The 27947-nt window shown below is 36.6% G+C and overlaps 1 protein-coding gene and 2 long non-coding RNA genes across 14 annotated transcripts in view; 1 reads left to right on the forward strand and 2 right to left on the reverse strand.

Annotated features, from left to right (window-relative positions):
• The window catches only part of LOC18439193 (anthranilate synthase beta subunit 2, chloroplastic), a 56883-nt gene that overhangs the window by 3501 nt on the left and 25435 nt on the right, over positions 1-27947 (forward strand). For 3 of the 10 annotated variants that reach the window (XR_016053935.1, XM_088864565.1, XM_088864568.1), the window contains exons 2-3: positions 64-211; positions 4785-4893. Coding sequence is in view for 5 of the 10 variants with exons in the window: in XM_088864568.1 (XP_088720694.1) it covers positions 4888-4893 (6 nt within the window). In the remaining 5 variants the exon portion in view is untranslated. Of the gene's footprint in view, positions 1-63; positions 212-2631; positions 2782-4784; positions 4894-27947 lie in introns of all 10 variants that reach the window. The other 7 variants (XM_088864566.1, XM_088864570.1, XM_011626940.3 and 4 more) reach the window with 5 other exon arrangements.
• LOC110007727 (uncharacterized) lies at positions 303-1452 on the reverse strand. Its single transcript, XR_002281856.2, has 2 exons — positions 1097-1452; positions 303-608 (listed from the first exon to the last, which is right to left on the reverse strand). It is a non-coding gene; the product is annotated as an uncharacterized LOC110007727 (long non-coding RNA).
• Positions 3658-27756, reverse strand: LOC110007726 (uncharacterized). 3 transcript variants are annotated; one of them, XR_016053941.1, is made up of 6 exons: positions 27223-27734; positions 19592-19722; positions 5410-5480; positions 5212-5270; positions 4367-4490; positions 3658-4264 (listed from the first exon to the last, which is right to left on the reverse strand). It is a non-coding gene; the product is annotated as an uncharacterized LOC110007726 (long non-coding RNA). The 3 variants fall into 3 exon arrangements; XR_016053938.1 differs by having other exon boundaries at positions 4367-4515; XR_016053939.1 differs by lacking the exons at positions 3658-4264; positions 4367-4490; positions 5212-5270; positions 5410-5480 and having other exon boundaries at positions 17965-19722; positions 27223-27756.

Consider the following 27947-nt stretch of genomic DNA (forward strand, 5'->3'; position numbering starts at 1 on the left):
CAAAATTGATTGGTTTTTCCATCCATGTGTTTCCTTGTAACTTTTGGGCACCGAAAAATCAAGGGATTGGAATGGCAAATGAGATGCAGGCTTGGTTGCACCATCGAGAAACGTCAACCATGACAAACATCCAAATTCATGTCAAGCACCAAATTAATGAGTATCAGTGCAAAAGGCATAAGCACTTTCAAGGCCATACAAAGGACATTCGGTAACTCTCTCTCTCAAATACACATATCAACAACTACTTCTCAGCTCATCTCTCTCTCACAAACACATCAAGAAGAAGAATGCCAAGGAAATTTTGGCACATAGAAAGCATAAAACCAAATTTCAATTGCTGATAATCATCAAGTCATGCATTATGGATTACTACAAATTAAGAAGCAAACAAAACACAAGATATCCTTAACAATTTTTTTAGATTGACATAGGACATTGTCTTGCTCAGTTTCTTCAAAAAAAGACATTGTCTTGCTAGCGATAGAATTCTGAATTCATAGTAAACCATCCTTCTTGGCCTCTACGGTAAGGCATCGTCTTTCTCAGCAATAGAATTCATGGCAACCCATCCTTCTTGGACCTCTACTGTAAGGCACTTGGAGAACCTACAAAAATTGCAAGCTACAACGGATACTTTGCCATTCAAAATCAGCTAAGCTGCAATTGATGGTGTCTCTTTTCTAATCCAAGGAACTTCTCAATTTTTTTGATAAAGAAGCTCAAAAATCCACAACATTAAAAATCCAAAAAAAGAAAAAAAGAGATCCACAACCCACTCGTTATAACCTTTTTTTTAGAATACACATCATGACTAGGTTTTATATCTTATAAAGAAAAGTAACTATTTTTTGTACCCAAAATACATGTCTTGCACATATACATTCATAGAGAGAGAAAGTACATCTCTCTCTATGCATTCATAGAGAGAAAGTACATCTCTCTCTAAAATCTGTGGCTCTACCGAAGAAGAAGGCACCTTGCTTGTTTCCCTTTCACAGATTAGTAATTCATTGAAACTAAAGAAAGAAATCATAATATTAATAGAGATATAGAGAATACATTTGCCCTGGGTTTTAGAAAGAGAGAGATTTACCTTTTTTCTTTGCCCTAGTTTGTAGAGAGGGATTTATTTTACCCTTCCCCTTGGTTTTTAGAACGACAGCTCCTATGGCCTTGCATTGGTACTGTACATCCATAGAGAGAGCTGCTCTTATAAAGAGAGAACTTCTATGCCTCATATGCCCTGATTTTTAGAGAGAGAAAAAGATGCTTTCTCTTTTACCCTAGTTTTTAGAGAGAGAACTCATCCCTGATCGCGTAGAGGGAGAAATGCTCGTGCAAGGAGAGCGGGGGAGATTTGTTTTGGTTTTTTTGCTTTGGTAGAGGCAGAACTCTAGCTCGCCATTTTTATAAGATAGAACTGCTCGTGAAGAGAGAGTGTTTGTGTGTGTTTTTCAATAGAGTGGGACAGAGTTCTTGTGGGTCACGGGTTACCGGCTTGGAAGTAGGTTAACTGGTAAAGCCCCATCTTTTTCTTGTTATTAGAATTAGGATCTGATGATGATCCTTTGGGGTCCCATGCCAATGGGTGTAGCAAGGTCCTATAGGATCATTACAATTGTTTTACAAAGTGCATTTTATATAACGTGGCAACCATATTTCCATAATAAAAATTACGATATTTCATAGTGTAGATTTAATATATCTTTTAAGACACTGTAAAAAAGTAACAAATCTCTTAAGATAATTTTAAATCTATGTTGTTTAAATAAAATAGATGCTATAGATTATTACAACCTTACATCTACAAGTAAAATTACAATTTTATATAAAATTTTATTTATTAAATTCTATTAAAACAAATAACATTAATAAAAATTACCTTGTTTTTATGCGATCACACATGGGTGTCTTTGAACATGGCACCAACCTTTAAACGGAAACTAAAAGTAAATATGCAAATGGAAGATGCAGTTCTGGTGCCAAAAACCCTCATAGTTGCCAAAAAAAATAAAAAATTACACCAACCCTAATTATAAATTTTGGGGAAAAAAAAGGTACATACGTACAAATCTATGAACACAGTAAGACCTCAAAAAGAGGAGATTATATACAATGAGACTATTTATTTCTTACAATTACAATCACTCCAACTCATTAGATGTCTAATTAGATGGTTTGAGATAGTCATGAAATCTGAAAAATTATTATTTTTTAACTTTGAATCTTTTCAATGAGACTCTTACAATTACTCAATTTAAAATTCAAGGGGCAAAAATGATTGTCACCTCTTTCTACAAAACATAAATGGTCTCTCTATATGCTTTTCTTAAAAATGGAGATACAAAAATATATTATATAACATATAATTTTTTAGGATTTAAAAATCTTTATTTTTTCATATCCAATGGACATCTCGAGGTCGGTCAGATGATACTACTCTCTCTCTCACACACATTGGTTTCCTCCTCGCACTGCTACCAAATTACTATTTTGCCACTTCTTTAAAAGGATACGTTTCAAATAAAGGATTCGTTTATTTTTTTTTTCGAGGGAAGGAGTGGCGAGGGGGCGGCGCTTGTAAACAATACCTGTGAAGGCACTGAGCGTGAACATCTCTTGGTGCAGGAAACTATTGAGGAAATGACCTGGTAGTCCCGTTAGAATTTGTGCCGTTTTAATGTTCGGAATCACCACTTCTGGTAGTCCAGGTCATTTATCAACAAACCTCTACGAGGAGGGAACCCAAGCCTTGGGCCGACCGACCCACCAGACCAGGTAAGTGTGGCGCATGGTACATGGTACATGGGGGTTTATGCCCCATGCTAAACTAGCACACAACTGGACGATGAACTGGATGTCGGGCCAGATGGTGTGCTTGAGTTGTGCAGGTGGCTACGTTTGAATTCGAATCTTGGCGGGCTCATAAGGATTCACGCAGTTGTCTGTGTCACCCATGATTGTTGAAGCACGTCGGTGCTCACCTTGGCAGTCCATGAAAGAGGCTGGCAGCCAGGTGGCACCATGTATCTGAAACTCAAACGTAAGAAACTGTGGTCTATATAAACTCTAGGCGCAAGCCCAGGCCCTTGAGGGGGCACCTGTAGCACTATACGCTTGCAATTTTGTATAGTAAGAAATAAGGCGGGGCCATGGTCCTTTAAACCCACTGTGTCCCTTGTTTGTACGGTTCTTTTGTGTGGGTGCTGGGCGTTGAATGCCTGAACTTGGGAACAAAAGTTCCAGACTTGGGTTCTAAGACCCACATGTTTAAGCTAAACAAGAAATTATCCATCAATTGTAGAAAATATTCCATCTCACACTTCGACTCTTACCATTGACACTTGTTAGCAGGATTCATCCTCCTTGTCACTCATGGAGTGCAAGAACCTAGTGCTTTAATGCTTTATTACCTATTCCAACCATAACCCCATCTTTTTAGTCCCCCACAGATTTTCTCTTGCTTAAGGAATGCTCGAGACCATCCCATCTAGTTTTCTATTTCTAACTCATGGAACTTGTTAGAATGGAGGAACATGATTCATGTAGCGGACGCCAAATAATTGGGATAAGGCTTGGATGATGATGATGAACCGATGTAACTTGTTGGAGATCTACAAATATTCTATGATGGCAGTACATAAGTAGAAGGCATGAAAAAACAGTAGTTCTCCTTAATAGAAGAGGTCGTGTACAACAACCTTAACCACACAAGCCTGGGCTGGGCCTACCGCCACCTTGGGAGGAGCCATATGAGGCAGAAGCTCCACGTACGGTTTTGAAGCCAAGTATTTCCAACAATGGGGCCTAAGGACTGATACGATGATTGGTTTAGGTAGAGCGGCCGGCCTAGTTAAAACATACATGTAGAATGACTTACGTCCATAAGAGTCACCAATGCATTGCAGACACATTACAACTCAGAACAGAGCAAATTGCAGTCCTAGTCCAGGAACACTTTTGGATTGATATTAATCCTGAACCCTGAGGGGTACATGTCCAGAAAACCAACATTGCTGATCCTTTCAATTTTTGCCTTCGAAACACTTTTGTGCACTTTTAGCTTCACCCTTCTAAAGAATCTATCCATTAGCCCTATTCATTCACTGGAAACGTCTTTCATCATCAGTTTCATCATGTTCCAGCCCAATCAATTTAAAACTCCAAGGAAGCAAGTTCAGTCAATTTGTGTCTACCATCAATTTCTGTCTGAAGCTAGTTTGGCAATTGTCTTGGAAATAATTCATTGGTAGTTCTCTTCCTAGTCCAATGACAAAAGGAAAATATGTGTCGGTCATCATCAGCTTTCCTGTATCATTTTCCACATAATATAGGAAGAGAAACCATGTTTTGTGGTACTCACCACCCTTTTTTTTTTTATCAAACACTGTTGCATTTAAATCTTGCCCCTGGCACGAGTTTGTCCTATTACCCCTCACATGACTGAATGTAATGTTCTTTCTACGTGAGAGATTGCCTGCTTAGAACTGACGATGAACAAACAATAGATGCCTGCTTAGAACTGACAATGTACAAAAAACAGATGCCTGCTTAGAACTGACGATGAACCAAAAACTGTCTTAGTGAAAACTAACCATGCCATTAATTAGTTGGCATGCAGATAATGCTTTATTTCTAAATAACATGGATTTTTGCCAATATAAGTAATATATAGTTTTTCTTTACCATTTTGCAGTACTTGGGTGAACTTGGTGCTTGTGAATACTTATGAGCTAATATTTATGATTATTTTATGCCATAAATAACCTCTTTTTTGATAGGTACTCCACAGGACGGGGTTATCATTTCAAAGTGTGCTTGAGCTAGGCCCAGAGCTTCCTCTGTTTGGGGTGTGTATGGGCCTGCAATGTATTGGAGAGGCCTATGGAGGTAACGGGTTCTATATCCTTGTCTATTTCAACTAAAAGGCAATCCTACTATTTTCTTTCATGCTATCTACTTTATTAAATGGCATCACAAAATTTTTGTGAATTCAAAAGTAATATATGTTCTTCGTTTTTTTTTTAGTCAGTCGTGTGCCTACCTTTATATCCTTTCACTATTTTTCTAAACAATATCACGACTTGCAAAGGTTTTAGGAGAACTTTCTTCTTGCCTCCTCAACAAGAAGAAAGTTCTCCAAGGACTCACTTTACCAATACTGGCATTGGTGAAAATGGACAATTTGAAAACACAATAAACAAGTACCTGATTCACTACAAGTACAAAGCTGCACATCAACCTTAACTGGTCACCGTAGTACAAAGCTGCACATCAACCTTAACTGGTCACCGTAGTGATACGCATCAAAGTGAGTTAAGATGTTTAAAAATCATTCAGAATCAAACAATGACAATGAGGTCAAACAAATAAATATGACAACAAAGGGAAAGAAGAAAGTGAAACCTTCTAATCTCTGCTACAGTGGGCTCATCATTTTGGTACGCCTCAAATGAAGCACCAAGTTCCTCCAAGTACTGCAAAATGGTAAAGAAGAAGTATGTACCTCTTAGATATCCATAAATCCATATTATTCAGAAATCAAGTGTTTTATGCATGTCGACTAATCATTGGCATAGTTATTTTTCACTAAGATTCTGAGTTTTTGTTCAGTCATGTGTGAGTGTGTGAGTGTGTGTTTTGCGTATGCTCGTGTGTGTGTTTGTGTGTGATATTCTAGAATACACCATACTACTACTGGTGAACTTAGAATTTCTAGAATACACCGTACTAAATTTTTGACAACAAAAGGTCCTTATAAATATACGAATTACATTAAGAATAGCTTGTTTAAAAATTTTGAGAAGGGCATATTTGTAATTTTGAATTGCTTTAGAGATCCATGCCTTATTCAAGAAGTCGAATGAATCTTTTTAAATTTGAAATTAAGTTTTGCAGGGATTGTAAAAAGAGAAAAATACCCTTCCTAAAATATTATAGTCAAAAGTTATTTTTGAACACATAAGAGCATGTTATGGTGAAAAGTTCACCATTGGTGTTGGCTATTCTAGAATAACCATATCTATATATATATATATATATATATATATATATATATATATATATATATGGAAAGTGTCCTCCATCATGAGATATTGCTAAATTGATGGCTAGTTATGTTCACTAAATGTCAACATAGTACATTCCAGAGCTTAGATATTTCCTTAGATGAACCTTGACATCCTTGACATAGTGAGAGACATGTACAAGGGAGATATTGAAATAGAGATAGATATGTATAAGGGAGCACTAACTAGTCTGTGGAGAACTAGTGGACAAACAAGTGAGTTTTTAGTGACAATAAGCCTATATCAGGGGTAGAGCTCATATCTCTTTGTTTTAGTTATGAACGAGTTAACCAGGCTCCTACAACATGAGGTACCATGGTGTACGGATGACATGGTTTTGGTCGATGAGACAAGAGGCGGTGTCAACACAAAGTTAGAATGTTGGAGAGATGCTTTACAATCTAAGACAAAATATATGGAATGCAAGTTTAGTAATATTTGGAGTAGACACAAGAAAGTAGTTCAGATTGAAAGTCAAAAAATACCTAAAAGTGATAGTTTTGATATCTAGGGTCGATAATCCAAGAGAATAGAGAAAATTAATTAATAAAGATGTTGTACTTAGAATTAGAGCTGGATGAACGAAGTGAAGATGTGCATCCGGAGTTTTAGGTGATTCGCTACATACCATTGGTATTGAAGGAGATGGTTTATACGACGGTTGTAAGATCAGCCACGCTTTATGGGACAGCATGTTGGATGGTCAAGAAACAACAATATCCATAGGATGAGTGTAGCCGAGATGAGGATGTTACGATGGATGAGCGGCAAGACAAGCAAGGATAGAACTTGGAATGAATACATACGAGGGAACTTAGGTGTGGCTTCAATCAATAAGAGATAAAGTAAAGTAGACTTAGGTGGGCTGGCCATGTGCAATGTAGACCCAATACAACACCAGTTAGGAGTTGTGATTTGGTTTAAGTAGAAGGCTCTAAAAAGGCAAAGGGAAAGCCCAAATGGACATGGATAGAAGTAGTGAAAAAAAATATGATGACTTTTGGTCTTACTGAGGGTATGGCCCTCGATAAATAAGAATGAAAAAATAGGATTCATGTAGCCGACCCCAAATAATTGGGATAAGGCTTGAATGATGATGATGATTATGATCCTTGACATCCTTGTGTCCCAAATTGTTGTGTTGTGGCATCCCCTAAATTTGGTTGGCCATATTTTTTTGAAACGACAAAAAGAACGCACTTTCGATATCTTGGGTCGATACTCCAGGAAAATAGAAAGATTGAGGAAAATATCGCACATAGTATTAGAGCTAGGTGGGCGAAGTGGAGATGTGCGACCGTAGTTTCATGTGAACACCGCATAGCAATGAAACTGAAGTGGAAGTTCTATAGGACAATTGTGAGACTAGCTTTGCTTTATGAGGCGCAATGTTGAACGACCAAAAAACAACATACCCATAGGATGAGTATAATTAAGATAAAGATATTGAGATGGACGAGTGGCAAAACAAGAAGGGATAGAATTTAAAATGAATATATTCGGGAGATCTTTGGTGTCGCTCCAATGGGCAATACAATGAGAGAAAGTAGATTTAGGTGGGCTGGCTATGTGTAGCGCAAACTCAGTAAAACACCTGTTAGGAGGTAGGAGTTGGTTCAAGTGGAAGACTCAAAAAGGGCAAGGGGTAGGCTCAAAAGGACATGGTTGGAAGTATAGTTGTTGGGATTGGGAATATGAATGGTACCAGGATAGGGATCGGGAACGAGGGATCATGAAATGCTAAAAGATCCCTATGGTTGCGAATGTCGTCCGTACAATGCACATGTTAGGGATTGAGATACCCAAACGTTAGGGAACGAGATTTCAACCTTTTGGGGATCTTGATCCCGACCTTTTGGGATCTTGTTACCAACCTTAAAGTGTATGATAATCAAGGATTATGTATACTCTTTAAAGTAGGGATCTCATTATTTATAGCAAGCAAGCAATATTTGCGTTGTTAATTAGCAAGCCTTATTTGTCTTAGTCTTTAAGGTTGGGATCGAGATCCCTAACAGTAAGAATCGGGGTCCTTATCTTTGGGGTACGAGATCCCAAAATTTAAAATTTGATATCCCATAGAGATCCGTTCCAAGAGCGACATAATCGAGATTCTAGAAGGGATCGCCAAACAAAATAGGAGATCCCGGTAACTATGGTTGGGAAGTAGTGAGAACAGATATGGCGACTTATAGTTTCACCAAAGGTACGGCCCTTGATATAGCAGAATAGCTTATCAGGATTCGTGTAACCGACCATAAATAGTTGGAAAAAGGCTCTGATGATGATGATGATGTTTTTCTGGAATCCTGTATTATTTTATGTTGAATTTAATCTATCACCACTCTTAAACAACTAATGAAAAATACATATGTACATGCACATCAGTGTTTGTGTGTGTGGAGTAATTCAAACAAATACATATATCAATGGGCTTCGGGCCTGTTTGGATGACATTTAGTTCCATCTAATCTTACTATATCTTTTGTAACATTAATTTTGTAGTTGTTTGGCAGAGGTTTAGGGAGAAAAAATAGCTTAGGGAGCAGTGTTTTTTGGAAAAGGATGAAACTACATGCTATGTGGTGAAATAGATAAGACCAAGAGAGTGAGCGAGAGAGCATGGATCAATTGATGTCGTGTTTATGCTGCCTTTCTGGCCCCAATCAGAAAACCCTGCATGGAATGGCAAATGGATCTCAATAAATTTCAACACGAATCTCTTCCCTGCAAAGAGAAATGGTGAACCTAGCCTAGAAACCTAAAACTACACATTCTCAAAGACCTCAAAGAGGGCCACCATTGATATGAAAACCATTGATTCAGCTTTCATATGTAACTGCAGTGAAAAAAATGGTAGCACAAACAAATGCCTATGCATGGCTTTTTAGAGTCGCCATTCACGTAAGGAAGGATTCTTTAATGGACATAGCAGAAATGTCAAAGACCCAATTTCATTGGATGATGAAAGAGCTCAAAAGCTGGAGGATTGGGGGTTTTTCTTGACCAAGATAGACTTGAAAGCTCATAAAAAAATCACCTATAAGCAGAGGAAACAACATTGATGTGATAGAATTGAATCCATTGAAAACCAGAGGTTAGGTTTTCAAATCAAAGGAAATAATAGAGACGAAAATGTCTAAGGCCCAATTTGTTGGTATTGTATTTATCTTTTGTTGAAAACTTATATATGCAATAAAACTCCTTTTACTTAGTTAGTACCGAACTGCAATAACTTGCCTTTAATCTACTTAACATTTTTAGCTCGCGTTGATATCAATTAAAATCTCCTTCTATTTTGGCAACTAGATACTCTTCAAGCAAGTATATACATGTGATTTCATTGTGCAACAATTTAAATAACTAATAATTACACCCCATTCTCCTTTATAAATGTAATTCCCAATGCAATCACCAAGTTATTGACAAGAGTTTCTCATGGGATATGGAACCATGATCTCATAAATTGTGAGGTGGTGATCCTACACGGTTTTCATTGTAAATTCATATGAACAGACCCACCAACCACAAGAAGTAATCATAGTATCTATGTTCAAGAGTAAATAGGATTCATGCTTGGGCTTGATTGGTTCAGGTGTTGAGAATTGCAACATAGCTTCCCAAGTTTGAACCCTACCGCTGAACTTCCCCACCACCCCCCACAGAAAAAAAAAAAAAAAGAATATATGATTTAAGAGTAAATACCTCTTGTCCATCTTGTTCACTGAAAATGATATGCTTGCTTGAATATTTATGTAAAAGACCTCATCATCAAAGTTGCTGATAAACTCAAATAATAATAATGTGAACTCTCACTTATAAATACTATTTTTCTCATTCTATAGTAAAGATTGTATGCTCTCCTTATGGTGTCATGCATGGAAAGAGTTCTCTTGTTTATTATAATAAAAAAAAAGAAGCCGGTTTACTTTCGGGTTTGCCGAAGTAAAATTGCCAGTTGCCACTATTGTTACAAAACGTGTCATTGTTTCATGCAAAATGCATGTGTTATTTTTTTTATGACATTACTCTTTAATACAAACTACACATGTTGTTTTTTTTGTAACATCGACCGTTCATGGAAAGTATATGTGTTGTTTTTTTATGACATTGCTCTTTAATAACTTTATTCAACCAAATCAAAACTTGTTACATGCACACACTCATTATGAAATTGCAGTTCTTTTAACCAGCTTTTCTTAGGTTTCATCCAGGTTTTGTTTAAATGACGCATCACCTTCAGAACAAGTAGCAAAAGTGAATTTTTTTTTTTTATATTGGAACATAGTTGGGGCCAATTGTCCTTCCATCAATGCCCATCATTTCATTGTATGATGATAACTTCATTGGATTATGGCTTTCGCCCTCTTTTTTTTATGTCTTTTCTTGATTTATTTTCTTTCCCTATAGTTCAAGTGAAAGGCTCAAAAAAGACAAGAGGTAAGCTCAAAAGGACATGGTTGAAAGTAATGAGAAACGATATCGAGACTTATGGCCTCACTGAGGGAATGACCCTTAATAGAGTAAAATAGCATACTAGGATTCGTATAGTCGACCCCAATTAGTTGGTAAAAGGCTTTGACAATGATGATGAATTGTCACTGAGCAATCCAGTAACATAGGAATCTAAACCCTAGAATTTCATCGGGAACTATGTAGAACTCAATCCTATTTGGAAATTTGGAAATAAAGAAATTGAACTGAAAATTTCTCACTAAATCCATCATCACTTTTCTGCCTAGGGGACAAGTGTTCACATGCAACAAAACGTAGAAAGCCAGGTATTGCAGTAACCTTGCTCCCAACTTTGTAGGCTATAAAGTGTTTAGCGGCAAATATTTTATCAATATATTTTCAGCAAGGAATTTTGCCAGGAGATAATGGGTAGAACTTTTCTATATAGAACTTATGAAAATTTTATCTGAAGTAACTAAATTTAGTATATTATTTTATAAAAAAAATCATTATCTTAGCACAATAAAAAATGAAATTTAATTATACAAAAATAAAAATACAAATATTTTATAAATAATTATATGATTCCAAAGATTGATACATTCATCATTGAGTCCAAAAAAATATAAGCCCATACAGATTTTAATTTTAAATTGGAATATCAAGATATGATACTTTTATATAAGTTATCAATGATGAATGGATATCTCCTTCATATCCACTACCCATTCATAATCACTTCATTTAATGTATTTTTTTTATGTAACTTATATATGCAATTAAATGTCATTTTATTTAGGCATACCAATTTGGGATGACTTGTCTTTAATGTGTTTACCATTTTTATCAAATGTATATATGTCCATTAAAGTCTCTTATTTAGGAAAGTAAACACTTTTTAAGCAAGTTTTATATGGGATTTCAGGCATTGACATTCAAATAACGAGTAACTGCACATGATTTTTCTTCACTAATCAGTACCCAAATCATATACACTGCTAGTGCCAAGGGTTCCTCATGATATACGAAACAAGGATCCATGACTGGTGGGATCATTAACATTCATGATACCATTCTAGATTTCCCTGGATGAGGTGAACAGATCGAGTGAACCGACCGGGCGATAACGAAGTGAGGACCTCGACCAGAGAGCCCCCACGAGGATCAATGAACTACCAATGTGGCCAGTTGACATGCGAGAATCATCATCACCATCATTTTAGTCTTTATCCAATTAATTGGGGTCCGCTACATGAATTCTGGTACTCCATTCCGCTCTATTAAAGGTCATATCTCAGTGAAGCCATAAGTTCCCCTATCCATTCAAACTACTTCCAACCACGTCCTTTTGGGCCTACCTTTTGCCCTTTTCAGTCCCTTCCACTTGAACTAATTCGCACCTCCTAATGGTATTGTACTTGGTCGACGCCACACATGACCAGCCCACCTAAGTCTACTCTCTCTCATTTTATCGCCTAGGTGCCACGCTAAATTCTCTCGAATAGATTCATTGAAAATTCTATCCCTTCTTGTCTTGCCACTCATCCATCTCAACATCCTCATCTCTACTACACTCATTCTATGGGTATATTGTTTTTTGTCCGCTCAACATTCCGCCCCATAAAGCAAAGATGGTCTCACCGATATCCTATAGAATTTTCCCTTCAGCCTCATTGGTATGCAGCGATCACATAAAATTCCAATTGCACATCTCCACTTCGCTCACCCAGCTCTAACTCTGTGTGCGACATGTTCCTCGATCTCTCCATTTTCCTGGATTAGCGACCCAAGATATTGAAAGCGCGGTCTTTTTTGTACTTCCTGACCGTCAATCTTAACTACTTCCTCGCCTCTACTCCTATTATTACTAAATTTGTACTCCATATACTCTATCTTAGTCCAACTAATTTTAAAACCTTTAGATTCTAGAGCATCCCTCCAAAGTTCTAACTTTGTGTTGACGTTGTTTCGGGTCTCATCAATCAAAACTACGTCATCTGCAAACAATATGCACCACGGTACCTCATCCTGTAGGTGCCTAGTTTCATGACTAAGACAAAGAGGTACGGGCTCAATATTGACCCTTGATATAGACCTATTGTCACTAAAAACTCATCCGTCCCTCCACTAGCTATTCGTACATTAGTTACTGCTACATCGTACATATCTCTCACCAAGTCGATGTAGTGTCTAGAGATACCTTTCCTTTCCAACACCTGCCAAATCAAATCTCAAGGTAATATATCATAAGCTTCTCAAGATCAATAAAGACCATGTGGAGATCTTTTTCCTTCGCTCTAAACTTCTCAATCAGTTGCCTAAATAGGAAAATAGCCTGAGTTGTTGACCTTCTTGGCATAAAACCAAATTGGTTTTCAGATACACTCGTTTCATGCCTTAGTTGTTGCTCAATGACTCTCTCCCAGAGCTTCATAATATGGTTCATAAGCTTGATCCATCGATAGTTTGCATAATTTTGTATGTCTCCTTTGTTCTTGTAAATAGGTACCACAATACTTTTCTCCCATTCGTCTGGCATTTTCAGTGTTAAACAGCTTTGCCAACCAATCAATGCCAATTTCCCCCATGCACTTCCAAACCCTATCGGGATACCATTTGGTCCTAAAGCCTTTCCTATCTAAATGACTAAATGGTGGGTACACATGTTTCAAGGTTGAGGACCAGCCCTAATCTTAGCAATGGATCAGATAGCACCCTCCCCTTCGATCAACGAGAGTTCGGAGCAGGCACATTTTGTGTATCAAAGAAATCCTAGAGTTTGAAGGATGGTCTATAGTACTTGATCAGTCATTGTACACTTCCACCTTTTTGAGGTAGGAACGGAACGACAACTATGCACTCAATAAGATGCTCCCCTGAGTCGATATGACGTCTGCAAGGTCATAGGACCCAAAGACGACAAAAGAAATGCAAAACAAGCACAATGTAATGTTCGCAAGACACGGAGTGCCATGAAACTCAAATCCCACTCACCTGCGTCACGAAATGCTTAGCGAACTCGAGCGCGCTAGTATGAGAAATGAGTGACTGCTCTCTTTCCATGGTGTCACTGTACATTTATCCATCCACTTCTGAGACGACTCCGCATCTATCAGGGATGACAATGTAATCATCTTTGAGTGCATAGTCCTAAAAAGGCTTACCTGGGCCATGAGGCGTACCACACTAGCATATGACACGTTAACGCAAATGCAGGCCAGTAAGAGTAATAGCATAGAAGTTGACCCTTGGTAAACCGGAAGACATAACCACGCATTGGCGAAGAACCCCGCTCAAGAGAGTGAACACGGGCGAAGTCATAACATGGTGCCAACATGTCCCTTCTAGAGCAACCACCAACCAAAGGGGCGATACATGTATCAATATTTAAATGTAGGAATCAGGTTGGGGTTTTATTAGTTAAGGTGCTTATGATTGCAACAGCCAACATTACATCCCTATTCTAAAACTCAACTGGTTAACCATCAAAAACAGAAATGTTTAAGAGCAAGTAGCTCCGATGCATCTTTGTTCCCTGATATGCTTGACTGAATGCCATGTAAATCATCTCCCTAATGGAGTTGCACATAAAAGAAGAATTACTAATAGCATGAACTCTCGTTGATGAAGACTATTTTCTCATTGTTCATGAAAAATTGTGCACTCCCCTCATGGTGTTATGCATGGGAATAATTCTCTTGTATACAATGATGAAAAAAAGAAAGTTAAATTGCTTTCAAGTTTGCCAAAAAGCTTGCACTTGGCTCTATAGTTTGCATATATGTCATTCCTTTTGTGACGTGTCCCTTTCATGCACACCATACGTATTTGTGGGGTTACACTTGAATGAAAACTCTACATGTCATTCGTATTGTGAAAATGCTCTGTGTCATTCTGTTTGTCAAATTGCTCTTTCAGCAAAGTATACATGTCGTTCCTCTCGTGACATGCTCTTTTATACAAACTATTTGTGTCACCCTTTTTGTGAGATTTCTCTTTAATGCAAACTATCTGTGTTGTTATTTTTGTGAGATTTCTTTAATAGATTTATTCAACCAAATCCAAAATTGGAACATCCCAACCTTACATTCTCAACTTCGCACAGGTTTTGTGTTAGGATATCCAATTGCTTGTTGGAATGACAACTTGATCCTTGAAAATAACTAGTGAAACTCTTTGTCATTTGAATGTAGTTAGGGCTTCTTAGCCACAAGTGCTGGAAGACAATCTCACCTAAAGATAGAATATAGCATTTTTAGAAACCCATGTGTCCTTTAAATGTCTATCTTATTTTACCTAGGGCAAACAATTTCGAAAGAGATTGGACAAGTAACGAATTTACTTGTGAAAACTCCCCATTTTAACTTGTCCACAAATATTAGGTAAATAAACAAAATGGAAAAAGAAATATATGAATAAATAGAACAAATTAGCAAATTTATACTCAGTATATCCTAAGATATTTTCTTTATCCAAACTCCCTAAATCTCTAATGTGTTGTGCGTGTAATCCTTTTCCCTAAACTCCTAAATCCCTATTTCTCTCTACGTTTTTTATCTCTAGTTTGCTCACCATATGTATTCTATGCCCTCCTCTCCATGCCTAATTATTGACTATGGTACACAACTTTCGTTGTTTACACATCACATATGGAACGGTGGATTTCTCATAGTTCACGAACAAATTAGCAAATTTCTGCTCAGCATATCCTAAGATATTTTCTTTATCCAAATTCCCTACATCTCTAATGTATTGTGTGTGATCCTTTTCCCTAAACTCCTAAATCCCTATTTCTCTCTATGTTTTTTATCTCTAGTTTTAAGTAATAGAATTGCCTTATTCATTAGTGCATCGAATAGGGGATCAGTATGTAATATTGTCCAGATTTCAAGAGCATATTATCATAATTAATAGAAAACATGAGATCTTCTTCAGTAAAGTATTGTTCATGGTATTGACATCAGAGAAACTCGGGTAGAATCTATCGATAGTTTTTTCCTAAAAGGAAAGTAGTAGCATCCTCTCATTTGGGGTTATTTCTGTCAACTTATAAATATCATCATTCTCTTAGACGTGAATAACCATTTGTCTTTCTTAGAAAAGGAGGGGGTAGTATTGTTTCCCTAAACGTAAAGAGAGAGGGCACCCCAAATCTCTCAACATGGGACTGTAGCTGAAAATTATCATTTCTTCACTTACCAATTAATAACACATGCCGAGTTCCAAAAATGTAAATTCATATTATAAAATAGTATTGTAACAAGTTAAATCCTATAAAGTGCAAAAATGACAAACAGGTGAAGCTTTCTGATTTTCAATAACAAATACCAAAACCACACAAGGAAAACCACAAGAGTGCCGAGTAAAATAGTAACTCAGAAAGCTATGGAGATAAATAGAACAGAGACACGTGGTTTCTAAAAATGCCAAGTGTTATTCCCCAAATGGATATTACATTAAAGCTGGTATCTTTGTCATTTTAACAAGGATTTGGAAATATCCCTCTTGAAAATTGCACAAGTTGAGAATGTAGGTTCGGAGAATTACTACTCTATTTTTATGTGTGTGTAACAAGTTTTGATTTGGTTGAATAAATGTTGTCAAAGAGCAACGTCATAAAAGATCAGCGTGTATACTTTGCAAAAAAGAGTAATATCACATAAAGGATGTCATGTTAGAGTTTGCATTAAAGGGCAATGTCATAAAAAGAACAATAGCTACAGTTTGCATGAAAGAGCAGTGTCATAGTTTGCATGAAAGAGCAATGTCATAGTTTGCATGAAAGGCAACACACATAAAGAATGGCATATATATATATATATATATATATATATATATATATATATATATATATATATATATATATATATATATATATATATATATATATATATAAGCGAACTTGCTTTGACAAACTTGAAAACAAACCATCCTCTCCTTTTTCATCATGGTACAAGAGAAAACTTTCCATGCATAACATCACAAGAGGAACGCAAAATTCCGTAGAATTAGAAAATACTTTTCATTAATAAGGGTTCAAGCCATCAGTAATTTTATAAGTTAATCGCAACTCCGTCAAAGAGTATTTCAACATTTATGCTCAATCAAGCATCTCGTTTCGGTGAATAAAGATGGACAAGAGGTACTTACTCAAAAAAACAAAAGCATGCAATCTCACACATGCACACAATGATAAAAACATGTCTGTGTATTTTGGGTAGTAAAGTGGTTGGAATCAAGCTTGGGATGCATTGTTGCAAGTGGCGACACCTTAACCAATCAAGCCGAAGCCTAAATCTTAATATTCATAAACATAGACATCCCTTTGTGGTTGATGGTTCATAAACATAGACATCCCTTTGTGGGTTGGTGGTTCTGCTCTAGACTCACAATCTCCCAAGGCCGAAGAGGAATTACGTAGGATTACAACCTCACACATCATAGGACCATAGTCTTATGGGCCATGAGAAACCCTTGGCAACAATATTGTGAATGAATTGGGAATTTTAGTAAGGAAAAGTTCAGAATGGGCTCAAGGCAAGGTGGTCAGGGTGTAACAACATGACTTCTTCAGTTCCACTTCTACCACAACTAGGGGACCCCTTCCTCGTTGAACTACCCAAAAAAAAAGAGAGTAAAAAAGGAAACCAGGTTTATTTACTAGTGATTTGAATCTTGAATAGTGAAATCACATAACTTGCTTAAGAAGTATCCAATAGCCTAAATAGAAAGCCATTTAATGGATATCCAAGCTGGCTAAAAATCACAAATATGACAAGTGCAAGTAATAGCAAAACAAAAAAGGAGATTCTATTATGTAAATTAGTTACCCAATAAAGATTCAATACATTTAAAGAGAGGATATGATCTCCATTGATTCATGATAACTTACATAATACAGGTAGACAACTAGACATATCTTGATATTCAAATTCAAAACTAAAATGTGCATGGACTTCATCTTATTTGGACTCAAAACGATGCACATCAATTTTGGTATTACATATTCATTCTTAACATATCTATATTTTTCTAATTTTGCATGATTGAACTTCATGCTTTATTTTGCTTGGATAAAGAAATTATTCCATAAAAAAAACATATTAATTTAATATATAGAACTTCTGAAATTTTCACAAATTTCCCAATAGAAGAAAGCCTATAAATAACCTCACGACAAAATATCCTATTGGTAATATATTGCTAGCAGTATTTACTGCTAACATGGTATCATAAAAGAAGTTGGGAGCAGTGTGTACCCCAACAGCAGGCTTTTTTGCTTGGTGTGCACATCAACATAGTTCACGAATTTAGTGAGAGCTTTTGTTTTTAACATCTTTATTTTCAAATTTCCAATTAGGATTGGGTTTTGATATTTCTTTATTTAACTAACCAAAAAATAAATATGTTATTTCTTTTGTTTAGTTTCCATTTGAAATTTTAGGGTTCAATTTCCTATTTTAGTTGGTAGGTTTTAGTTTTCTTTCTATTGGAGTTCCATTTTATGCAAGAGAAGCTTGGGTTTCTGAACTATAAAAATGACCTAGCTCTTTAATTCTGAAAGTAGAGTTTCTATTTTAAGTCTACGATTGCTTGGAGTTAAAGCCAAAGCTAGGATTAGAGTTAAGAAGCATTATAATATGTGTTCTGTGAAGTTTGCGAATTCAATAAAAGTGACATCTTTAAGTTCTGGCAATGGATTCCATCAATGAGGTGTTCATTCCTTGACGCCATCTTATGCTGCTCGCTCAACAAAACCCTAATCTTTGTATGGTGTCAATTCTATACAAATTACAGGCTCTCCTCCCAGTTGTTGTACAGTGTTGATTCTATGCAAGTTTAAGTCCCCACATTTTGGTGCTAATTCCACAAAATCAAATATTGTTTACTGCTATATAGATATAATCTTAGGGCCTCTCCTCTTCATGTTAGCCACAGCCCATCACATCATTCCTTTTCTCTAACCTAATTTCATCATCTTACCCTTCGCAAACCATCCACTGCCTCATGCAAACCCTAACCCTACTTGTGTAGGAACCATCCCCTTGGGCCTAAATCAGTTAATACTGCAACAACAATAAAAGGAAACTCAAATGGGAAATGCGCTAATAAGAGAAAGTTAAGCCTGTAAAACATCTACAAGATGATTGTTGGCTCATGTGGAGTTAGACAAATAAGTAAAACCTCGTCATATATGTATTTGTTGAAATCATTATATAAACACATACACAGACACACACTAAGAATCTACGATCAAGACTGGTGATCAATTAGCTTCAATATGACAAAAATATAGTGCACATGACAAAATACACCCAACCAAGAAACAAAGGATGCTACACTGCACTTTGGGACAAATGGTGTTAGCGATCATCTGCAAGAACAACATAAAAGAAAATATCTAGGCTCTAGTGAATTGTATATTGTTGACATTTAGTGAAAATCTCTAGCAATCAACATAGTAAAATCTCCACACAGACGCCTTCCTAATCATATAACACCTCAGTTGTTATCTAAGATCCTTTTTTATTTGTGAGAGATATCTAAGATCCTTAACAGCCAAGAGCATTTGCAATACCATTGACATCTCTATATGTACGGCACTTTCTCATATCCTCACTTAAAACTCCTCTAAATTTTGAAAACTTGAAGTAGATCTTCCTAGCCGCTCTTAAACCATTTGGATGCGAGGCAATACGATACATCTACAGATTGACCAGGAAAGGTCCATAGCGAGCTTTATACATGTAGTAAAGTGTGTATTTGGTTCATTGGCAGTTGACACATTCATTTTTCCTTTTCTCCCAATGCATATCTTATTGGTCAAGTAAAGGAAACCTTTCTTTTGCTGTGAGGGTAAGACATCTAGCTCTCCCTAGATTTTTCTCTAACCCTAGTAAGATGTAAATTTGTGGCACATTGTTTAACTACTAAATAATAAAAGCAACATATGTGACTGATTAAAAAGAAAACACATAACACAACATTTACATAATTTATGATATCATTTCATAAATAAGAAGCATGAAAGAAAATTGTAGGAATGCCTTTTTGATAAAATATACAAGGACAGAGAACTATTTATCTCCATAAGCCTGACAGATGCATTGGAGGCTCATGCAGACTCCAAACAGAGGGAACTCCAATCCCAGTTTGAGCACACTCTATAATGATATTCCTGAATCCTAAGGGGTACCTGTAGAGAAAGAGGTTACTTAATGCCATAAGAAAATCATATTCATGATCCAACAAGAAAAAAACAATCATATGCGCAAGAGAAAATCTTACAAAGATCAGGAGATAGAAGTAATTCCTCACGGTTTTCTCATTCGCAAGATAAAACAGAGGCATACAAAGATAACAAGGTCTAACATAGGATCATACCCAAGGAACGAGTAAAAACTTCTAATTTCCTCTACTCTGCAATCATCAATCCAGTATACCTCATAGATTTGTTTACATCTGTCCCCTCAGGATTCAGTAATGTAATTACAAATTGTTCCTGAACTAGGACAGCCACAGCTTCCTCTATTCAGAGTTTGTATGCGTTCTCCATACGTTGGTGAGGCTCATGGAGGTGAATTTAGTCTATATCCTCATATTTTTTAACCAAAAGAGAATCATAGTTTCTTTGTCATGCCTTCTACTGGCATCATTAAATTTGAAAGTAATGTGGTTATATATGTAAATTGGTTTCAGAGCATGCTTTTTCTTTCGTCAGTAGTTAAACAACATGCAACAACAATACAACATGAAAGGGTTGGATTGAAAACTGGGAAGGCAAAAAGTCAGCGACCAAAAGACATAAATCAGCAACTAAATGGGTTGGAAATGGAAAAACTCAATAAGATAGGCTCGAGCATAACTCTTTAGGGTCCAATTTCCCGAAATCCTTAAGCAAGAAAAGAACAATTGGGGCACAAAGAATGAGTGTCATGATTGGATAGGTTGATATATCATGAAACTATTAGGTCTTTTCATTGTTGGAGTAACATCCAAACACTTATAGGAGGCATGAGTCCACTATGTCGACAAGTAGCAATGGTGGGAGACTGAAAATGTGGGAGACAACTTCGTACAGATAGTGTTCAGCAAAAGGTAGTCATACACTAAATGTTGGAGTCCAACCATATACCAAATTTTGGAGTCCAATGCTCCATCCCGAAACTATGATAGCTGGTTAAAATATGCCTCAATACACTAAATGTTATCCTAATAAAGAAACAAGTGAGTGGCCAATTTCTAACTGAATCCTGGAAGTTTTTTCTACCTAACTTGGGGCATAACTTTGTGTTATTTAGTCCAAGTGAACATCTTGGACACAAAAATAATGAGGCGGTCAAAGGAAGCTTACAACTTGGACACGTAAAGCTTTGTTGATGTCACTTGGAAGAGGTAAGGTTTAGTCAAAAGGAGAGAATCATACTTTGAAAAGCTAATTAAGTGGATCTTCATGCAGAATGCATGTCATTCTTTTACATGAGAAATCATCATCATTATCATCCAAGCCATATCCCAACTATTTGAAGTGGGCTACATAAGCTCTATCAAGGGTCAAACCCTTAGTCAAACGATAAGTCACCATATCTCTTCTCACTACTTCCATCTGTCTTTTTGGGCCTTCCTCCTTACCCTTTTAGAGCCTTCCACTTGAACCAGTATTAGGTCTATGTTGTACATGGCCAACCCACCTAAGTCTACTTTCTCTCATCTTGTCGCCTATTGGAACCACCCCTAAATTGCCTCATATGTGTTCAATCCGAATTCTAGCCTTTCTTGTCCAACCACTCATTCATCTCAACATCCTCATCTCAGTTATACTAATCATATAAATACATTGTTTCTTAACCGCCCAAAGTTCTGCCCTATAAAGCATGGTTGGTCTTACAGCCGCCCTATAAAACTTCCTCTTCAGTTTAATTGGTATGTGATGATCATATAAAAAACTCCAGATGTACATCTCCACTTCGTCCACCAAGATCTAATTCCATGTGTGACATTTTCCTCAATCTCATTCTTCTAGATTATCGACCCAAGATATAGAAAATAGTCTTTTTTAGGTATTCATTAGCCATCAAACATAACTATTTTTTCATCTCTACACCTATTATTACGGAACTTGCATTCCATATATTTTGCCTTGGTCATGCTAATTTTAACACATTTATATTCTAGAGCATCGCTCCAAAGTTCTAATGTTGCGTTGACGCCGCCTCAAGCCTCATCAATCAAAACTATGTCGTATGCGAACAACATACAACACGGTACCTCATCCCATAATCTAATTAACCTGTACATGGCCAAAACAAAGAGATAACGCAGACCCTTGATGTAAAGCCACTATCACTGAAAATTCACTTGCCTCTCCACTAGTTATTCTCACACTAGTTAGCACTCTCTCGTACATCTCTCTCACCAAGTCAATGATTCCTCTAAAGACTCCTTTCTTTTCCAACACATACCAAATTAACTTTCTAGCTACCTTATCGTATGCTTCTCTAAATCAATAAAGGCCCAGTGGAGGTCTCTTCCCTTCTCCCTAAACTTCTCAATCAGTTGCTTAAGTAGGAAAACGGCCTTAATTGTTGACCTCCCTGGTAAGACCGAATTAAGTTTTGTTACACTTATTTCATGTCTTAATCATTGCTCAATCACTCTCTCTCCAACAACTGCATAGTGTGGCTCATAATTTTGTTCCCTCAATAGTTCATATACTTCTGTATATCACCTTAGTTCTCGTAAATAGGTACTACAATAATTTTTCTCCATTCTCAACATCTTATTCAACAGCTTAGCAACCAGAATATGTCAATCTCTCCCATGCACTTCCAAACCTCTATTGAGATACCATCAGGTCTTAAAGTTTATACTATCTTCACATTTCTCACAGCTTCATAGTTTTATCCTTTGAATGTATCTATGACCTCCGACCTCATTTATATCGAAAGTTTCTCCTAATGTTGTGCTCCCAAAGTGTTCATCATTTAACAATTTTTGAAAATAAATTCGCCACCTATTGTTGACCTAGTTATCCTTCACCAACACCCGGGATCGTCACTCTTAATGCATTTAATATAATCTACACTTCCTCTCTCTAATTTTTGCTAGTTTGAAGACATAGCCCCAGTTTGTTGAATAGATCATCGTATGCCTTTTTTTTTAATGTAGAAGATCATCATATGCCTTAAGTTCAGCCTTATTATGTTCTTAGCATTTTTATATTCTTCTAAGTTTTCTTTATATATTTTTTGAAAAAACGTTTCATATCTAGTGGCTTGACCCAACCTGGCCCAACTCCATTAACAAGGCAAGCCGTGCACCTAGCCCAAGACTAGGCCGTGCCTGGGCTAGGGCCACTTTGGCCCAGCCTAGGCTGGGCCGGGCCCTGAAGTAGGCCCGGCAAGCCTGTAGTGTCTAGGACCAAGCTTAGGCCATCCCTCGACTAGCCCAGGAGGAGCCCATTGCCACCCCTATCACGAATTTTGTCTAGCGAAAAGACCAAAGGGAGGGAATCCACTTAGATAAGTGATTGGAGGTTCACGAACTAAAGGGACACCTGAATGTGTGATAAAGTCAGTGAGTAGGCTCTTTTGTCTCACTAGATTGAGAGGATAGTTAGTGAGGACAACATTTTTGTATTTGAGTCTTAAGAATTGCATGTGAGGAGGATGAAAGGTACGAGATGGTATCAAACACAGGTTGACAATTTTGAAAGAACGTACCATCTTTTAGAAGAAAGGGGTCCTTACGAATTCATGTCTATGTTACATCTTACAAAGACATTGATGTCAGCACATTTCAACATGTCTAACACGGAGATGTGTCTGACACTACTCAACATGTTAGATACACAATGAGACACAACTCATACGTGTATGTGGCATGTCTTGAAAACCTTCATGTTAGACACATGCTTCTTGGAGTGTCTGCCATCGACAAGTGTTAGACATGCGCTTCTTCGAGTGTCAACCATTAGATATGAGTGTGCCTAACTCTAGACACATGTTTGTCATTTAGAACCACATCCATAACGATAGGCACATGTGTCCATCACTTAGAGACACATGTCCCCAACGCGTGTACATGCAATACAAACAAACATGTCAATGAGCATCTATTTTGTAATAAATTTTAGTATTAAGAGTTCAAATTAATTTTATACTAGCAGAATGCACATGCTTTGCACGTATTTAATTTCCTTAATAATTGAATGAAAAATACAATTTCAAATTTTAAAAATAAAAAAAAATCTGCAAATGAAAATAGATGAGGTACAATTATTATTGACTGATTTATGGATAGTAAGGATCTCTCTCTAAGAATCTCTATAAATCTCATTTTTATCCTCAAACTTTGGAAAGCTTCCATTGGAGATAAATATGTCTATAGAGTCTTTATAAAGCTTGATTTTATCCTCAAAAGTTGAGAAAATTTTCATTGGAGATGATATGTTTTAAGATATGAATAGGTACATATCTCCTACAATTTTGGATCTCCTTTTAGAATTTAGATAGATCCCTCACTCCCCTGCCAATTTGGACCTCCCTCCCTCCCTCCCTCCTTTGTCTCACCCATCCTATACCCTCTCACAGTTCTCTCTCTTTCTCAGTCAGTCAACCATCCTAAGCCCTCTCTCGGTGTAGCTCTATTCTCATTGATCACCTTGTGTCCCTCCCTACCCTTGACTTTTGCCGTAAATAAACTATCCTGAGAAGCCATGCAAAAATACAATAAAATCTACACCTAAATCAAAATCTATAACACATTGTTAAATATTTAAAATACCATACCAAGATCTAGAAAAAAAATGAAAACAATAAAAAAAATAGAACTACACCAAATCTAGAACATAAATCATCACCAAAGAAAACAAAAACGACATAAACACCCATGCTCTACAATTACATACGTAATCATTTTTATCTAAAGTAGGTCGAACTATAAAATATTATACATGTTTCAGTCATCTATTGTTCCACTCAGCCTCTTCTCCTTCCATATAAAAAACCCACAAGCCGTCTCCATCTTAATCAGATATCCAATAATCAAGTATATAAGGGATCAAACCTGAAAGGAGTAACAATTTGGAGAACTTGTACTCTGGATTTTATTTCAACATCACTATTTTTTGATGTAAATAATTTGAAGACGTTTGTGAGGTCCGTACTTTTTCTATCATTTCTTTTCTTTAATAATATGCCTCGGGTAAGGGAACTCTTCCCCACTGATTCACACAAAAAAATAATCAAGCAAATATCTGTATTATTAATGGATTTCTCTGAACAATAGATTGCTTCAGATTAGCACTACTAGAAGCTCCTAAAAAAATATACAAGATAGAAACTGATTATTCCAGATTATGAAGCACAATGCTAAATCATAATTATCGAACATGGGAGGTAAAAAGAGAGATACATAAACATAGGAATAAACATGGCATTTAGGACACGAACTTGAGAACATTGAAAAGCCATATAAAACCCCACACAAACAGCGACATGCAAGGATTATTTAGGAGTACCAAAAGAAATTTACAAAACCCAACATATTAATAAAAGGGATTGCATACAATGAGACAATTTACCTTTGATATAGGGATGTCACAACTATTTATAACCATCCGATGTGAAATCTGATAGCTTGGGTGTGTTATAGAGTTCAAAAAAAAATCTTTTGAATTTTGAGCTTGGTCAATGAAATAAATGCTGCTACCCAATTTCACATCCAATGGTCAAGATTAATTGTGACCACCTTGTATCAATGGTAAATGGTCTTATTATATACTTTCCTTTAATAAAATAGGGGATATTAAGGTAAATATCCCTATTTTCTAGGGATATTTAATAAACATCCCAAAAATTTAAAATTTTATGTATATATCCCTTTTCTACTTTCTATTTTTCCCAAAATGCATAGTAGTTTGGTACTCTCCATTCTGAATTGTGCTAAAGTTCGTTTTTGCAAAAATTAGTATTTAGTACTAAGAGTACCAAACACATTCATGCCTTAAACAAAGTTTGGTACTAAGAGTATCGAACAAATATTAAAAAATAAAGAATGAAAGTGTTTGGTACTCTCAATACCCAGCATAAGAGAAAGACAATAGTTTAGTATTGAGAGTACCAAACATAACACGTAAAATAATATATTTGTTTGTTACTCTTAATACCAAACTTAATGAGAGGCATGAATAAGTACACCCATTGCCAAATAGTATTTTTCACAAAAACCTACTTCAATACAATTTAGAACTAAGAGTACAAAAATGAGTATTTTCGAAAGCGAAAAATAGAAGCAACATCTACATAAGATTTTAAATTTCAAGGACATTTTAAATATCCCTAAAAAATTGGATATTAACATCAATCCCTAAAAATCAAAGCCTTATCCCAACTATTTGGGGTCAGCTATAGGAATCATGTTCCGCGGTTTCTGCCAGTCCACTCTATCAAAGGCCATATCCTCAATCAAACAATAGTTCACCATATCTCTTCTTACTACTTCCATCCATATCCTTTTGGACATTTCTCCTGGCTTTCCACTTGAACCAAATCGCCCTTCCTAACTGGTGTTGTTCTAGGTCGATACTGCATATGGCCAAACCACTTAAGTCTATTTTCCCTCATCTTATCGCTTATTAGAGCCACACTTGAGTTCCTTCAGATGTACTCATTGGCAGTCATCCATCTCAACTGCACTCATTCTATGAATATATTGTTTCTTGACTGCCCAACATTTTGTCCTATAAAGCATGGTTGGTCTTACAACTGTCCTATAAAACTTACTCTAGAGTTTAATAAGTATGTTACGATCATATAAGACTCTAGAAGCACATCTCCACTTCGTCCACATAGCTCTAATTCTATACGTGACATCTTCCTCGACCTCTTCATTCTTATGGATTATCAACCCAAGATATTGGAAATAATCTTTTTTAGGTCCTTCTTTGCATCAAACTTAACTAATTTCTCGTTTCTACTCCTACTATTACTAAACTTGCATTCCATATATTTTGTCTTAGTCCGAAGACTCTGGAGCATCCCTCCAAAGTTTTAACTTTGCATTGTCATCTCTAGTCCCATTGATCAAAGCTATACCATCCGTAAATAACATACATCACGGTACCTCTTCCTGTAGAAGCCTTATTAATTCATCGATAACCAAAATAAAGAGATATAGGCTCAACATTGACCCTGACGTAAGCCTATTGTCATTGAAAATTCATTTGTCTTTCCACTTGCTGTCCTCACACGAATTAATGCTCATTTGAAAAAAAAAACATAGCAATTAGTTCATGAAGAACATAAACTCGATACAAAAGTGCGACTTGCTTGCAAATACTTAAGCACATGCAATTGGCAAAGAGTTCAACATAAAACCCAATGCTCGTAAGAATAAACATAAGGAGCTAGCTCATGAATTGGAGATCATCGATGAAACCACAAAAGCCCCACTACAAAAAGGCGACATCCAAAGAGATAAAGTCTTGTAAAACCAAATACTAGAAAGTGGCATGCAAATAGCAAATTATTCCATTAAAAAAAAAAAAAAAAAAAAATACAAGTAGCCAATAAAATATACATAAAAATTAGCTCATGAACTAGAGATCAATGCTAAAACAACGCAAAACCCAATGGTGACATGCAAAGATTGATCAGAATCTACTAGCAAACAACTCTATTTACAATCATTATACCTGGAAAGATTGTAAGTGAAACTATCATAGTTATCGATCACAGCGACTGGATTAACTGAATTATTCTCCTTAATTTGATCCTTAGCTGAACCCACTTCAGTTAGGGTTCAAGCACTAAGGGGCCAAAACCCTTATTCCCAATTGTTTCAAAGCGATGCAAATTGAAACCCCCAACTGTGGAGAAATTGGGGTATTTCTTCGATAGATGCATGTTTAGAGAGAGAGAGACAGAGAGAGAGGGGGGGGGGGGGGGGGGGGGGTTGAAATTGAGTTCTTCTTGAGGAGGCCTTAGTTTGAGTATCGGGGTCGAGAAGGAGATTTTAGATTACAATGAGCCCGATGCTCATCATAAGAGAGAAAAAATGAAGGGTATGCACAGGGGGGCCGGTGACAGAGAAATGGAAAGTTTGAGAGAGAGAGAGAGAGCGAGAGAGACAAAAATGTCGAAACGATAATGGCTGCATGCATGCCTGCACCAGAGCACTCTTGACAAGTTATCTTCACAAACGACTGAAGTGCCCTTCGCCACCTCCATCTTCTCAATAGAGTCGGAGATTTGGAATTGTAACGGAAGGGGTAAAAATCGTAAATAAGACTCTTTGCGCCAGGTGCCGATTTAACCTTGTAGAGATGTCCTTTGAGAACCCTTGTGAAGACCTAAAATCGTCGGCATTTCATTTTAAATTTTGGAGGTTCAAAGTGAATGTAAATTTGACATATCTGTG

Source organism: Amborella trichopoda, chromosome 4 (assembly GCF_054954075.1).
Source record: "Amborella trichopoda isolate Santa Cruz 75 chromosome 4, AtrichopodaSantaCruz75HAP2 v2.0, whole genome shotgun sequence".
NCBI lineage: Eukaryota > Viridiplantae > Streptophyta > Magnoliopsida > Amborellales > Amborellaceae > Amborella > Amborella trichopoda.